General features: G+C 36.6%; 1 protein-coding gene across 1 annotated transcript; it reads right to left on the reverse strand.

The window, feature by feature from the left end:
- Positions 1–233: 233 nt before the first annotated feature.
- LOC107785919 (large ribosomal subunit protein uL10) lies at positions 234–2,853 on the reverse strand. The gene is made up of 5 exons (XM_016607339.2): positions 2,343–2,853; positions 1,550–1,618; positions 1,057–1,155; positions 579–971; positions 234–502 (listed from the first exon to the last, which is right to left on the reverse strand). Exons 1-5 carry the CDS (start codon positions 2,598–2,600, stop codon positions 356–358), a joined length of 966 nt encoding a protein of 321 aa, XP_016462825.1. The 5' UTR covers positions 2,601–2,853; the 3' UTR covers positions 234–355.
- Between the last annotated feature and the right edge of the window lie 14,705 nt (positions 2,854–17,558).

The raw sequence follows: 17,558 nt of genomic DNA on the forward strand, positions 1-17,558 counted from the left end.
TTTACAAGTTTGTAGAAAATCATAGTCAACAAAGAAAAATATTTACTCCCCAAACAGTAAATCCCGTCACATAAAATAGCAGAGGGATTGCATAATCTTTTGTCTTGCAGGTAAAAAGGTTTCAGTTCTAGAAACAACAGCATTAAAATAAGCAACCATAATATTCAAAAGCAATAAATAATAAACTAGATGCGCTACTAATATAAGAATCAACGAACTGATCAAGCAGCATATGGTCCAAAACTTATATCATCAAAATTAATAGCTGAAACTAACATATTGTTCAGATACTTCAAAACATAAAGGAGATAAAGATCTTTTTGGCATTAAAAGAGTATCATCACAAACAACCGACTTAATCAAACAAGCTGAAACCCATGTCATCATCCGACTCCTCAGCAGGTTCATCCTTCTTCTCCTCCTCCTTAGCAGCAGCAGGAGCAGCACCAGAACCAGCAGCTGCAACAGGTGCAGCAGCAACAGCAGTAAACTTGCTAGGATCCTGCAGCCGCAAACACAGTTGAGAGAGTGTAACTGTTAATAATTATATATTATTCAACCAATCATCGAAAACATACCTCCAGGTATTCCTTCACTTTGTCAGCCAGAGGGAAAGAATAATCGGTCTCAACAGCAATGGCCAACACATTCTTGTAGGCATTGGTAAACATGTGTGGTGCAGCAGCCAAAGTTGGGTAAGAGATGGCCAATGACAAGGAGGTAACCATAGAAACTCCCATGGCAAACTTTTCAATGAGATCATCCTCAGTCAGGTCAAGAACCTCAGGACTGAAGACAGATCCATTGTCATAAACAGAGAGAACAACAAGGCCATATGAGAAGGGCCTGATTCCAAGTTTGGCAAGCAGAGCAGCTTCAGAGGAACCCACTTTGTCACCCTTCTTGATGAGCTCCACAGGGGTGATAATTTCAACAGTACCCTTGTTAATCTTGGTGGGAATGTTGAGCACCTGTACAAGGATATGGTTGCGTAAGGAAGGACAATATACAGAGGATAACTGAGAAACAAGATTCTGTAGGGTAATATATAAAGACCTGAAAGAAAGATGTCTGAGAGGGATCCAGTCCAGTGTTGCCAGGAGGGACAACAACATCAACTGGTGCCACCAAACCTACACGAGCAGGTGCTCCAACCTATAACATATACCACAATTAAGGTTGGATGATAATAGAGATGAAACTTCGAATCAGTTAAACTGACAATAATCTGTCGTACTAAAAATGTCCTCGTCAATTTGTATAAGAATGCACATTGATTCCCTTGACAATGATCTTCCAATATGAAATGATGACCAATTTATTTAAACTCCCAATATGAAATTGACAACAAAATGTAATTAATGTAATCCATTAAAACACATAATATAATGCATCTCAAAATAAAACAGGTTCTCAGGATCACATAGAAAGCAAATGATGTAAAGCAAAGTTTCATCATTTTAAATGCCAATCAAGTGTGATGAACATGAATTCCATTAAACACACAACCACATAGATGATTACAAAAGAAGCAATATAGTCAATTTACCTTGTACTTTGCAACTTCCTCACTCACTTCCTTCAAGTCACCCTTGGTGAAGATCAATCCCACGTTACCCTATTCGAAAATTAAAAATAAGTTGAGTTCATTTAATCAGCTATTTGAGTACTACCAATACTCTGAAGGACAAATCATGATTCTAATTTAGCAACTGAGCATATGAGTGGAATAGGCTCTTTCCATTATCTTTACATGATTATTCAAGGCATTTAACTAACTGGAATGTTAAAGAACAGTACCAAAGTATTAGAACTCTGACTACAGAAAAAAAAATTAAAAGAGATACGCCAGAATAAAAATAAGAAAACAAAAAAAAAATAACTTCCGAGTAGAGGTGCCAAAATGGTTAAACGAATCCAACCATATTATCCATCAAAAATGGGTTGGATAATGAACCATTTAAAAACAAGTCGAATATGGATAAAGAACCATATTATCCACTTAGGTAATGGATAACCAATGTGTTTAACTTCTATATTTGTAAAGCCTCAAATTGGAGTTACTCAAGTTTGGAAGACAAGGAATTCTCTCACAAGTGATCATATTTAAGAAGCCATGAATAAATGGATTGCCGGATAAACCCATTTTTTATCATATCAAATACGGCTCGAGTTTTATCAGATTTTTAATTATCTGTTTTGACCCGCTCATATCCAACCTGACCCACCCGTTTGCCCCCCCTACTGTTCCGAACATGCTTACACTAAGATACCATAATTTTAGATTGTTCAACAGATTCAAAATATAAACAAACTAGACATAGTTAAAAACTAAAACTTACAACAAGGAGGGGGATGAGATTGAGGATAGTGTTGTTGCCGGTTTTTTCAGCGTGGACTCGAATAGTCCTCTTCATCATAGTGTTCTTTCCCATGAGAACAACGGAGTCACCTCTCAAACCCTTCCTAATGTTTTGGAGCTGAGTGGATCCAACGTTGTCAGCAGCAGCCACGAGCACCTGAGTGTACTCATCCAAAAGTTGGCACATCTTTGAGTCATAAGCGATCTTCTTCTCGGCTTTAGTTGCTTTGGGTGCCATTGATAAAGTTTCAGATGTGATGCAACAAACTAACTGTATGTGAATGTACAGAAGAACTAACAAAACCCTAAAAAGTGAAAGGAAGAGATCTGTGGGTGTTACAACAAAACGAGGGCCAAGACTGGTTTTAGAGTTAGCCAAGGCGGACAGCAACGGCGCTGTCACTTTAACCTCTTCGAATCAGATTTTGGGTTTGCTGGAAAATGAGAACGAAAAACCCTACTGCTGGTTTGCTATGCGGACTGATGGTTGAGGCTGATGGAGAATTTATATAGTGGTCGAGGATTCATTGACCTAAATTGGACGGTTGAGATTGGTTGGATTAGAGGGGCGGTGATTTTCTTTGAAATGGACTGGATGTCTTGCTTGGGCTAATAAACATGGGCCCGTCCTTCAACGATTTCTTTTTGGTAATTTTTTTTTTTTTTCAATCCGCTAAGCAAGCGCTTGGCCTATTTTTTTATTAATGAAAAAGGAAATATAAATGTCTTGATGTCCTACAAAATGTAAAGCATAAACTTTGTAAAATACATGTACCCTATTATCAAATTGAGTAGATCACCCAAACTTGATATCACAGGTATTACTAATCATTGTATAATAAAATTAGCTCATGAGAAGCATGTGTAGCCCATGAATTAAACACTGAATAGTAGTTCCGCATTGTCTTTCAGTCCAAACGAAGCCCAGTTCATTTTTTATTTTTCCTTCGATGCCCTTCCTGTTCCTGCGCGACAATGTGTGCATTGGCCATTGTTTAATCACTGGGCATTATTTAATTACAGTTGTCATCGAAAACAGAGCTGGAATGTTCTCCAAATGCATCCATGACTTGTCTGGCGTAAAGTCTCAAATGAGGCAGACGTGTGTCCAGTCAACCTGCCTTAATTTGCATACCTGTGCACGGACGTGCTGCAATCCAGATTTTCTGGAGTTGCGCAATTGAATTGCATGCTTAAATTTCCAATTGATTCCCAATAAAATCTTGCAACGAGGAACAGACGTGCATTATTCTTCTAATTCAAATCTTTTTTCTGTCCCTATTGTTTAATAGTTGAAAGCCTCGTTGAACTATCGAGAACTTTAAGCAATAAACAATTAACATACTGGTTGCACAACCAGTGCTTTTCTGTAATTGTACCAGACGAGCCTGCAACATTGGGACAAACGAAAGTGGAAAGGAAACAGTTACCTTTCCATGTGCTGCAAACTTTTCCATTGCATTTCCAAAAGAATGCTGGTGCAAACTCCATTATTACTGTCCAGACATCCTTTTGCACCTGTTTCTTGTAGGTCCCCTCTCTTGTAGCTCCTTGACCGAGTACTCTCTAGCATCCAAACATCTTGTAGCACGCCTGCGTGGATTCCATGTCTTTGATGAAGCATGCATGCATTTTAAAATCAACAAAAACTGCATTGTCCTTCGTATCCATCTCTTCTCGTAATCTGGCGAGCTCCATATGCTAAAAGCTGCTTAGGCTTTTGTTTAATGTCCAGATTCTCCTCGACATTATAAACTTGTATAGCATGTTGGTTGTATATCCAAGGAATTGCGGTCACGCGAGCACCCCACGCGAGCATCCCATGCTGGATGTGTTTCCAATCCCATTAGCCTTTCTTGTTGTGCTCGATTATTGTAGTGTTTTTGTTCTTTAGCAGTGGTTGTCTCGAAATGTTGCAGAAGTGAAAGCCATAAGCATTGTGATACTTTAAGTGTATCACAACTTGTGCATTAGCTTCAACTTCACTGGCCCATGCGAAAGAGCTGGGCATTCTGATCCTATGTTCCCTGCTAGTCCATATCATGATATCTCTTTCAAGGGATTGAGTACCATGTACTAACACCACCCATTGAAATTGACAATCATGATAAGTTATTTCCACATTACCAATTCCTGCACAAAAACACCAAATGTTAGTATAATAGAAGATCATCAAGATCTCTTCCCATAGGATTGGACCCTGCTGATCAGTTATGTCCAGTCCTTTTCTCCTCCTCAATTTGCTTATGTTCCACTCCATATTTATCTCTTTTTTGACTTTGATCCTTCCCCTTGTCCTCCTAATTCCTTGCAACCTTCACCCTTATGTAAGGACATTGCATCTTATCTTCGTTAATAATCCTCCTTCCTTTTGAGTCCATATCCCAGAAACCATGGCATTCAGTATTTCCTTCATCTAGAGCATAATTGGCAAGGTGGTCTACTAATGTATTCCCTTCTCTGAATATGTGTGTGACCTTAATGGTACTTTGTTTCTTCATCCTTAAAATCTCCTCTACATTACTTTGGTAATTAAATTTTATTATTATCACGAAAATATTTACAAGTATAGTAACAACCCTATCAAATACTCACTTAGATTTGGACATACAACCCCAAATCTAGTGTCCTCATTACTACACGACTACTTTGCTATAACAATCTAAGGGTAAAATTAAAATCCTGTAATTTTCTAACTAGTTTAAAATTCAAAATTCCTCGACAATGCACCTCTTGAACTATTATTATGGTCATCTCCTTGCAGCTTCTTTGTTTTCCACGAAATATTCGCCAATTTCTTTCTTTCCAAATGTAGTACACAGTGCAGGTTAGAAGGATTCTATATATTGTGGATATTTGTTGCTTGCCTGCTGCATGCCTTACAGCCCATTGTATCTCTTCACATCTCTTGTTATCCCCAGCTATTATAGCAATTTCCTTCATATTGTTGAATAATTGCATTTAAAGAAAAGGTGATCATGATTCTCTGATGTTCTTTCACATATCAAGCAATCTAAACTGACTGTTATACCCCAACCAAAAAGTCTGTCCCTCGTGTATAGTCTTCCAAGAATCGCCAAATACAAGATGAAAAACCATTTTGGGCTACTGGTATTGTTACAAATTAGTCTCTTCCACTCAACTTTAGGTAACTCACCTTTGAGTTTATCATATATGTACCTGATGGAATAGCTCTTCATATTCATCACCTCTTCCACTCCTATATTTGCTTCATTCAAGTATTTTGCAGCACCAAGAATTTTTCGAGTGAGCCAAGAAGTTTGCTTTACATTCATATTCCATATTACCTGTTGTTTGATATAGTATGTGTGTATCTACTGTATCCACAAACGATCCTTCGTCTTATTCAGATTTCATAGTTGCTTGATTAAAGTAGCTCTGTTCCATATTAGGATATCTGTTATGTTCAAATCACCTGCAGACTTTGGCCAACACAATTGCTTCCAGGCTACTAAAGCTTTAGCCCTGCTTTCAACTTCACCTGTCCAGATAAATCTTTTACAAATTGTCTCAATTCCTTGAATAATCTTCTTTGGTAGAGGAAAGATTTGTGACCAAAATGATTGAATAGCAAACAATACACTCTTGATCAATTGTAACCTTTCTGTATATGATAGAAATTTTACTGTCCAATGCTTGATTCTGACTAACATCTTGTCTAGTAGAGGTTGTCATTGAGTTATAGATAGCCCCTTAGTACTCAATGGAACCCCTAAATATCTGAAAGGTAGAGTGCCTATAAAGAATCCTATGCATTGAATGATATGCTGCTGGATTTCCTCTAAGACCCCTCCAAAGTAGATAAAGCTTTTGTCTTGGTTTGCAATCAGACCTGAGGATCTGGAAAATTGATCAAAACACTCAATAACAGCTGAATAGATACCACATCACCTCTACAGAACAACAGCAAGTCATCTGCAAAACTGAGTTGGACTATATTCAGCTTCTCACACCTGAGATGGTAGTTAAAATCAGGTTTCTCCTTGAGAATCTTTAAAATTCTAGTTAGGTACTCCATGGATAGAACAAAGAGATATGGTGACAATGGGTCTCCTTGTCTAACTCCTCTTTTGGCATCAAAAGGACTTGTTGGCTTTCCATTGAAACTATAGAATAGGACACTATAGTGACACATGTCATGATCCATGAGAGAAACTATCCTGAAATATTCATTTCTGTGAGAACTTGCTCAAGAAAACTCCATTCTATAGAATCATACGCTTTCTGCATATCAATCTTGACCATACATCTGGGTGATACACCTTTTCTCCCGTAACATTTAACAAGCTCATGCCCCAATTGAATATTATCATTCAACACTCTACCTGGTACAAATGTTGCTTGACTCATATCTACTAGGGATCCCATTACTGGTTGTAGCCTGCTTGTGAGCATTTTGGAAATAATCTTGTATATAATAGTACAACAGGATATTGGCCTGAACTGCTTGATAGAAGAGGGGCTCTTCACTTTAGGGATCAAAGTAACTGATGTATTGTTTACTGGCTTGTACATTAATCCTTCATCAAAAAATTTCAACACAGGTTGTGTAATATCCTCACCAACTATGTGCCAAGTCTTTTGGTAGAAATATGCATTAAAGTCATCCCCACCTGGTACCTTAGAATCTCATATCCCCTGCAGTCCTTGCAACACATCTTCTTTAGTGAAATGAGTAATAAGTTGTAACTGATGAGATCTTGTAAGTCCTGGTCCTTTCCTCATTATACTAGGATTAATAGCATGTATGCTATTAGTTGATCTTCCTAGAAATCCTTTATAGAACCCCACTACTTCTTGCTCAATATCTTCTGGAGTGTTGATCAATCTACCATCTTCAGCTATTAGGAATTTGAGTTGATTCTGTGCTACTCTGCCTTTCATGCTTGCAAAGAAAAAGGCTGTATTGGAGTCTCCCAATTGGAGCCATTGAATTCTAGATCTTTGTCTGTATATGCTCTCATCTATCTTGCTCCATTTTTCCAATGGTTGCTTTGTGTTTCTCTCTGTTTCAAACATGTCTTCAGTTGTTGTAGTGGTTCTCATCTAAGGTTGTATGTTAGCTAAAGTTTTCCTTAGATGTTGCACCTTGCTTGTACTGGCAAACTCCTTTCTGTTCAGACTTTTAAGAGCCGCTTTGACATTCTTCAAATTGTACCAGATACCTTTCATATTCCTGTTATCCTTGTCCCATATATCTATAATTATATTTTTAAAATCTGGATGATCAGCTAGGCAGTTGAAAAACTTGAAAGGTTTCCCTTTAGGTTCCATTTTTTATTCCAGCTCTATACACAATGGAGAGTGATCAGAAAATTGAGGATCCATCACATTAACTTACATTTGTGGCATGTTCATTATCTAGTGTGCATTAACAATGGGTCTGTTAATTCTGCTATAGACATGGTTGTTTGTCCATGTATAGGATCTACCCACAGTATTAAGTTCATTCAGTCTGCAATCCTCCATCAGAGTTCTGAAGTCCTTGATCTCATTTTCCTACACTATTGTACCATTTACCCTATCCTCAATATCCATTACTGCAAAAAAATCTCCCATGATTAACCAAGAGTTAGTCATCTGGGAGTCTATTCTCCTTAATGCTTCCCACATATCACACTTGTGAGCAACTGCATGCAATCCACAAATAGCTGTAAAAGCAAATTGCTTGATAGAACTGCTATTTTGAACTATGCCATGAATGTACTGAGTATGAGTCTGAATCAAAGTAAACCGAATAAATCAAAGTAAACTGAATACTATTTGGATCCTAAAGAATCCATATTCTTCCCTTATTTTTTTATTTTTTTGAAAAGATAACAATATTCTTCCCATATTCTTCCCTTATCACCAACTGATCTATTTGAGCACCAATTCCACCCTGGTGCACATTTATTAATAATCTCTTTTTCTTTATTATCCTGCACTCTATGTTCTACTATTGTTATAAGACTAATTTTTTGATTTTTCAAGAAAATTTTCATCTCCTTCTGCTTATACACCTTATTGAAACCCCTCACATTCCATGTAGCTATCTTCATATAGATTTTGGATTGGGTGGTGCTTTTCCTTCAACTGCTCCCATACTACTTCCAACATTGTCTTCATCTGCCCATCTTGGATTTCCTTCCAGTGCTTCCTCTCTTAATGGAGAGAAACCATTGTTAGTAGTGAGAACTTGTTGAATTGGACTTGTTAGTCCTCCTCTACCTTTTGCTTTTATCCACACTTGTTGATCATTATTTAACTCTTGAAGTTCAATCTGCTGCACATGAACTATTTGCTTGCCTGTTTCCTTTCCTGTTTGCTTTACTGGCCCTATTGCAACCCACTGAGTTGCTGGTTTTGCATTCTTTGCCTGCTGCATATTTCTATTTACAGTATTACTTCTTCCTTGTTGTTTAAGCATTACTGATCTTTGTTGTTGCTGCTCTCCTTGAAAATTCTTCCTAGCTGCCCCAGCTCTGCCTTGCTCTCCATCACAATCATGTCCCACCATCAAGCATTTCTTATAATATTGTGGCACCCAGTCATATTCCACTAATTGTTCATACTCCTTCCCTGTAGGTTCTTGTATTTTAATACATTTAGGTAGCTCTTTACTGATATCCATTTCAATAAGGACTCGGGCATAAGAGATCCTGGCTGTATTGGTTGTGCATTCATCAGCATAGATAGGGCAGCCCAATCCACTAGCAATTCTGCTTAGAGTCATCCTTCCCTAGCAATTAAAAGGAAGATTAGGAAAACTAACCCATAATGGTATAGTCTTAAGAACTTCATTATACAAATCAAAATCTGCCGACCATGATTTCAAAATTAATGGCTTTGCTCCCATGGTATGTGGCCCTGAATACAACACTTCATTCTTATCATCCATGCTATTGAATAGTATAACAAAATACCCTTCGTTATGATAAAAATACTTTTGGTTTAGCAGCAAAGTTTCATTGTGCTGCTATGAATCTCTTCATGGTTCCTATTGAAGGTGAATCTCCAATAACATACAAGATTATAGCCTTCTGCCATTTCGTATTTTCCACATCCATCTCCTCCCGTTGTAACTGCAATTTCTTTACTCCATCATGAATGGTAGGTGGTATGAACACTAGATCCATTCCTTTTGCAGCCAGTTTATTGCCAGTGAATAGATTTGCCCAATTTTTCTCAGTTTTTTCCCAACTCTGATTTTGCTGCCTCTTGACCTAGTGCCTTTATAGTATTCTGATTCTTACCTTGTTGCTCCTCCATGTGCTTTGTGTTGCTTGTAGTAACTGTATTCCTTGAATTTGTTACTTCTTATACTATTATACTCTTCTCTTTCTGATTATTCACTGTTTTCATTAATGGAATAGTATCGACTAATGGAACAATAATTTCTTCTGAATTTCCCATACCAATCTTCACAGCAGCTGATTGAGGTGTAGAATTCCTCACATTATGACTCAAACTCCCCAGATCCTGTTTTAGCTTCATCTACATAGTGCTCAATCCTACAGAACTGGTGTTCCTCTGCCGCACGTTAGGGTTCCTAATTGTGAATCATTTCCACAATTCCTTCCCAAATTCCCATTTCTACTACCTGATGCGATGAATTCTGCTAATTGAACCTTTGTTACATTCTTTTTTAGTCGTCCTCTCCCCATTTCCGATCAGCGCAAGATAGCATGCATGCACAATCATGCGCCGAAAGTCTAGAGGTTAATACATATGTAGCGTACTAAACGATTTCCTTTTGGGCTTTTAACTTTCCTAAACAATATTTGAAACTTATTTACTAAAATTATCCAAGTTTTATATATTACTTGTCCTAAACAAGTTTTTCTTATAATTTATATATAATTCATTATTAGTGCCTTAAATTTGGGGATTCTTTGCTTGGAAAAGGGCGTAATTGAAAGGAACGAAGTTCAAATTGTCCTTCCATCTAAATAAGACGCCTTCCAGTTGTATGTGACCTATTTTAAGCCATAATTAGCGAAAGTTTTTTGTCTCTTTATCATAATTACCTATTTTAAGAAAAGAATAATGTCTGGCACATCAACATACAAATTAAAAATAAATTTTATATAAAGTTAATACAAAATTTGATATATCTACACAAACATACATACTAAAACAAATTTCATACAACTAATTATACATTATACAACTTATCAACAACTTTCATACATCATTCTTACCTAATTAAATATAACTACAATATCATACAACTTAAATATAATTTTTATATAAATTTTATACAATATGTATTTTGTATGTTCCTTCAAGGGCAGGGGTAAGGTTGCGTACATCTTACCCTTCCCAGACCCCATTTGTGGAAAATTATTGGGTTCGTTATTGTATGTCTTTTGTATATATTTTGTATGTGGTGTGTTCTTCTATTTCTTCTTCGAATTTAAATCTAAAAATCTAGCCAAATTTAATATAATCTTCACCAAATACCTTCAAATCGAGATATAAACTCCATAGAATATTCTCAATCGTTTGCAATATCACCCAATCCAAATAAAAAATATTTTTTGAAAATTCGAATTTGAATTCAAAGTTTCAAAACTTTTTAATGACTATCAACGGTGGAGAGTGAAACACCTTCAAAATTTATTGATTGACAGTTAAAATAATTAATATACATCTACTGGTAGCCCGCCATCATAACCAACAAGAAAAGGGGAAGCACAAAAGAGCTCTAAACTCCAGCTATGACAAAATTCAAATCAATAAAAAATTAATTTCTTTTTTTGCCATTGTTAGAGAAAATTATGAGTTTTAGAAGAAAAAACCTAGTAGAATCGGTGTAGAAAGAGGGTTGATTTCAAAGAGAGAAAGAGGAGAATCCTTTAGAAATATTGGGTTTCTTTGGGTAAGTAAAGAATTGTGGGATTTTTTCGGGATTTACTAAATTAAAAGGCTACAATCAAGGGATACTCATTTAAAACTAATTTGTATATAATTAGTAAATTGTAGATGACCATGTAATTAAATTAAAACTTAATTAGGGAGGGTAAATAAGTTTCATATATAATATAGGTAGGTAAAAATCCTTCATTTTTTCTTTCAAACATTTACTAGGGATTCAATTCCAATAATAAATGAAAATCTTACGGAAATGTCCCAAAAAGTCCTAACTTACCAACCTTTAGCCATTAATCATAGACTTACCAAAACTAGTCAAGCACATACAAAAATTAAAACTCAAATAAATAAAGATTATTTCTCTCCAAGAATGATATGCAAAGATCTTCTTCTATATTTTTAAGCGTGATCAACAACATTAGATGCAAGAATGAAAGGATATTTCATGAATGAGGTAGCAACAAAATGATGAATATAAATAAAATAAAATAACAAGATTTCAAAAATCTAAGCAAAAAGGGACTTTTTCAATGGATATGGTTGAAATTCATTGAAAACATATAGATGACTCAATATACAAAATTTAAGGAAGATTGGAGGTGATTTGGATTGATTGGTATTAAAATTCGTAGTTAAAATCGTGCTTAAAAATTCTTTTGCGACATATTTATCAAACATGTATCACGCATATCTCATACATATACATGGATATATGTGTGATACATATTTGATAGTGTTATGATATATATGTGATACACAAATGATACATAGTGTGATACACACAACATCTTTTCCATATTCATCTTGTACTTCGAATATTCAATTTAATCACCTCAAAACTCTACCAAATCATTCCAAAACTGAGATTTAAACTCTTTAAGATATATTCAATCTATTTCAATAACACCCACTCAAAAAATAAATTTTTTTTGCTACAAATAACTAAGTGGCTAATATTAGTAATATTTTTGTCACGATCCAATTTCTCCCACCGTGAACCGTCGTGACGACACCTAGTCTCTACGACCAGGTAAGCCTAACACTTTGCGAAAATGAAACAAAAGCATGAACATTGACTGCTAACAGTAACAAATATCTAATAAGCAATTGAATGTCACTCGGCATATACAATTAGGGGTGTTCAAAACCGAACCGAAATCGAAGCTTAATGACTTATTGGTATCAGGTTAACAGTTTAACGGACGAGGAACAAATTGAATTTTTTTATTAACGACTTATCGATTTGGGGGTGGATTATTCAATTTTCTTAACGGATAATCCGTTAACCCGTTAAGATATATATATATATATATATATATATATATATATATATATATATATATATATATATATATATTTTACCCATATCCTTTTATGGGTAAAAAATTTATTTTTACCCATATACATATTAAATAATCAAAAACCCTTCTTCCTCTAGTACTCTATCAAAGTGAATTAGAATAAAAGAAAGCCAAATAAAAGGAGTCATCTAACTGTGACAAAAGACAGAATTTGTTGTCTGAAACAAGATAACAACACCAGTTACACCACTGCTTCATCAAATTTTCCCGGATTTTAAGGCATCCCAGAATTCTAAGCATGGCGAACATTTGTTTTAACAATGGCTAATTGGAAAACTTTCATATGGACTAAGGCCAATGTCCATTTACTATTAGTGTTAATTATAAAAGGTCAAAAATTCCCATTTGAATTAAAAGAAAATACTAATGAGTTTGTCTTTTTCTTCATTTGTACCGATGCGTTCGGACACGAGCCTTTGAGATATTCACGAGAGACTAAAATAGTATTTGCATCTTTCTCTGTTTGGTTTTGATTCTGAGTTTTTTCATTTCCAGAACTCAAAACACATGTTTTGGTGTTTGGTTGGGAACGTTTAACGTTTACTTTCCCATTATAGAAAATTTTATTTTATTTTGATTGAATTAGGCCGATAAACCGCCCGATAACTGTCCAATAAAAGCTAAACCGATACCAATCCGCCCAATATCTTATCGGGTGGCTAGCATATTAATATATTTAAAAGTCGATAACTAATAAGTTAAACCGTTAAAAGTAAATAACCACCCAATTCGCACGATAAGCAGCCCTATATACAATTATCACTTCTGAAATGTACGAAATAATTCCCAAAACCTGAAAACCCACAAGTCAAAAGCTACTAAGAAGTCTTAACTATTCTATACATCATTTCTACAGAAGGAAGGAAAAATGAATATAGGGGGATAGAGGGGGACTCCGAGGAAATGCGGGCGCGGGCAGATGTACCTTGAAGCTGTACGGAACCAAAATATGGTTCTTTTGGACTTAAAGAACAAAAATATGTGGGAAAAAAACTTAGTGACCAAAATATATTTATATAGCATTTTTTGGAACCACGCTATACTTTAACGGTCGTTTGGCCAGTTAAGTATAGCGTTTTTTTTCAAAAAATGCTATATATATAGTGTTCTTTAGTAAAACGCTATACATATGAAGCGGGCCGACAAATAATTCTTCCGTGCTTAACTGACATAACAATAATTCAACTGGGTATAGTATTTTTTTAAAAGACGCTATACTCAAATAATTGAACCCCCGGATTGGTTTTGCCTTATTTAAAGAGGTGAAGGATTTTGTAAAAATGTATTCATAAATATTTTCAAGTCTTCTAAAATTTTTCTTTGTTAAGTTGTTTTGCATTTTGTCATAATGTCTAAAGAGCGAAAAATTAGGGTTTCATTATACTAGGGGTGAGGGGGGTGAGGTTGTGGTGGCGAATAACTCAGTAAGCTATAGTTTATCTCCACAGTCTCATGTTAAGTTGCCACTTACAATGGAGTATGATAAATTGGTATCGTTGATATGTAATAAAATGAGTGTGAACACACATTTAGTGAATCTTAAAATAACCGAAAGATATCCGTATTATGTGACTCCGCAAGAAATTGCTTGTTATGTTGAGTTTTACATCGAAGACGATAAAACTCTAAGAGATTTTTTGGGGACTCCGGATTAATACCGAGAATTTATTGTGATAAAAATGTTAGAAATGTACGTCAAGGTTGAAGACATTCGCAATAATGAGGTTGTGCAAATGTCGCGACCCTAAAACCAACCCGGTCGTGATGGCGCCTATCATGGAACTAGGCCAGCCGACACAATCTCAAAGCCAATCAATATTCTCATTTTTAGGATAAAATTAATGTTTTTTAACAATAAACATCTGTAAAGTGATTAAAACAAAACAACAATGCGGAAAGAAATCCCGACATCGGGGTGTCACTAGCCATGAGCATCTACTACTATCGTCTGACAATATCAAGACCAACATGGCCGGGAAAATCACTGAATACAACTAAGGGAGAATAAGGAGGGAGTAAAACAGGGTTGCGATCGCCAGGTAGCTACCTTGCTAACACCGATGAACCTGCCACTGAGTAATCAACACCCGCTACCGGGTTCGAAAATACCTGAATATGCACACAAGGTGCATGGAGTAATGTGAGTACACCAACTCAGTAAGTAATAAAGGTAAATAAAGACTGAGTGCAGTGACAAGCATTTTAAAAGCCATATGCATCTCATAACATAAAAACCTCAATGGAAATAACAAGGTTCAAATCAACAGTTAAATTTCGAGCATCTCGTAAAAATTCCAGTTTCAATGAGAGTTTTTAAAATATTTGTTCAATATTTTCAATAGAGGCTCAGTATAAAAGAAGAGTGAAAACAGTAATTTCATAAAAACAAGCCCCTCGGGCAAAGTATCACTCATATATATGTATAGCCCCTCCGGCAAGCCTCTCAGTAACTCGTGACTCAACTCTCATCAATCAGTACTCGCATTCAGCACTCACGCTCAATAGGTACCTTATGATAACCGTTGCGGCATGCAGCCCGATCCATAAATATATATATAGTCGACTGCGCTCACTGTGGGTGTGCAAACTCCGGAGGGGCTCCTACAGCCCAAACGCTATATCGCTGCGGCGTGCAGCCCGATCCAATATATTGTTGCGGCGTGCAGCCCGATCTATAATTATATAATCCTCACCATCAGGCCTTCGGCCTATCTCAGTCATCAACTTCACAAGCCACTCGGGTATTTCAGCGGAAAATCAGGGAACTCAGCCTAAACAACTTTCATATATTTAAAAATAGAGTAATGAAACTGAATCAAACAATAAACAGGTAAAAATCACGACTGAGGATATGCTTTCGAATCAAAACAGTGTGAGGATAGTAGTAAAATTCCCCTAAGGGTCCAAACAGTACAGCACAAGGCCCCAAACATGGCATTCAACCCAAGTTAACTGAATTATATCTAAAACACATAGATATTATATAGAGTTTTTAAAATATGCAACTTTACAGTTGCCACGGGACGGACCAAGTCACAATCCCTACTGGTGCACGCCCACACGGCCGTCACCTAGCATGTGTGTCACCTCATTTATCAATATAGCACGAAATTTCGGGGTTTCATACCCTCAGGACTAGATTTTAAATCATTACTTACCTCAAACCGGACGAAAATCTACATCGTTATGCCCTTGCCGCTCGACTCGGCCTCAAATCACCCAAATCTATCCAAAATCAGAATTATATCATCAATACATGCCAAAGGAACACAACCCGCTCAAAAATTATCAAATTTAATCAAAATTCCCTAAATTGGCCAAAACCCGACCCCCGGGACCACGTCTCGAAATCCAATGACTATTACAAAACTAGAATCCTCATCCTTTCACGAGTCTATACATACCAAAATCATCAAAATCGGACCTCAAATGGCCCTTCAAATCCCCAATTTAAACTCTCAAATTTCAAGTCCTAATTCCCCAATTTTCACCCTTAAATTACACAAATTTCCTGCTTAATCAACTTTGAATCATCATAGATACGAGTATTAAGTTCAAAAATCTTACCTCAACATGTTTCCCCTTGATTCCCTCTTCAAAACCCTCCAAAAGCTTTAATCCCGACTTCAAAAATGGTGGAATGGGTCAAATTTCGCGAAGGGGAACTTATATACTCTCTGCCCAAGGGATTTCGCACCTGCGATCCCATAAGCGCACCTGTGCTTCCACTTCCGCGGAAAATATCTGCTTCTGCGGATTTCACTTAACATCACATCCCTCGCATCTGTGGTTTTCCAAGCCGCACCTGTGGTCCTTCATGCACCTGCGCCTCTTTTCTGCTCATGCGGAGCTCGCACCTAGGGTCCCCAATCCGCAGGTGTGGATATGATAGAAGCAGCAACACCAGCTGCAATTTCTCAAGTTCAAACTTTTCGAAAACTATCCGAAATCATCCCGAGGCCCCCGGGACCTCAACCAAAAATACGAACAAGTCACCTATCACCATTCAAACTTATACCAACCTTCGGAACACTCAAAACGACATCGAAACACCAAATCGCCCTCGAATTCAAGCCTAAGGATTCCAAAACTTCTGAATTTCGCATACGATGTAAAACATATCAAACCTCATCCGAATGACCTGAAATTTTGCACACACGTCAAAAATAACTCAACGGACCTACTTCAACTTCCACAATTCCATTTCGACCCCGATATCAAGATTTCCACTGCCGACCGAAAAACGCCAAATTTCCATTTTCGCCAATTTAAGCCTAAATCTACCACGGACCTCCAAATTACATTCTGAACACACTCCCAAGTCCAAAATCAGCTAACGGGGCTAACCAAATCATAAAAATCCAAATCCGATATCAAATACTAAAAAGTCAAAATTTGGTCAAACCTTTCAAATTTAAAGCTTCAAACTTAGAATCATTCTTCCATATCTGTTCTGATTAACCTGAAAACCAAAGCCGACGATTTACATAAGTCATAATATATCATACGGGGCTAGCCATGCCCAAGAACTGGCGAGCGAAGTGTAAATGCTCAAAATGGCTGGTCGAGTCGTTACATCCTCCCCCACTTAAACATGCGTTCGTCCTCGAACGTGCCCAGAGTTATTCGGAAGACCATTAAATCGCTTAATAACCTTACCGTGCATATTCCTGGGGGTGGTAATCCCATGTCACCCTATCCTATATAGGGCTGACAACACAACACAACTGAAAAGTCTTACTTCAACCTTAGTCTGTAAATCTTAGAACCCAACTTCTAACATCCAGAATGCATTACAAGACCTGAATCTTGCATCTACACATTGTATAAGTATGAACATACCATATCAAACCATAACTATAACCCAAGATGTAATCACATGATACACCACATAACTCAACCACTCGTAGCGATAACTTCTAATCACAACAGCTGCTTAAACAACCCAATACCGGTAA

The sequence above is a fragment of the Nicotiana tabacum genome, chromosome 6 (assembly GCF_000715075.1).
Source record: "Nicotiana tabacum cultivar K326 chromosome 6, ASM71507v2, whole genome shotgun sequence".
Classification (NCBI taxonomy): Eukaryota; Viridiplantae; Streptophyta; class Magnoliopsida; order Solanales; family Solanaceae; genus Nicotiana; species Nicotiana tabacum.

Coding starts and splice junctions, on each gene's coding strand:
- LOC107785919 (XM_016607339.2), bottom strand. CDS start 2,600: ATGGCACCCAAAGCAACTAAAGCCGAGAAGAAGATCGCTTATGACTCA. Junction 1,156..1,549: donor AGGAAGTTGCAAAGTACAAG/GTAAATTGACTA, acceptor TATATGTTATAG/GTTGGAGCACCTGCTCGTGT. Junction 972..1,056: donor CTCAGACATCTTTCTTTCAG/GTCTTTATATAT, acceptor ATCCTTGTACAG/GTGCTCAACATTCCCACCAA.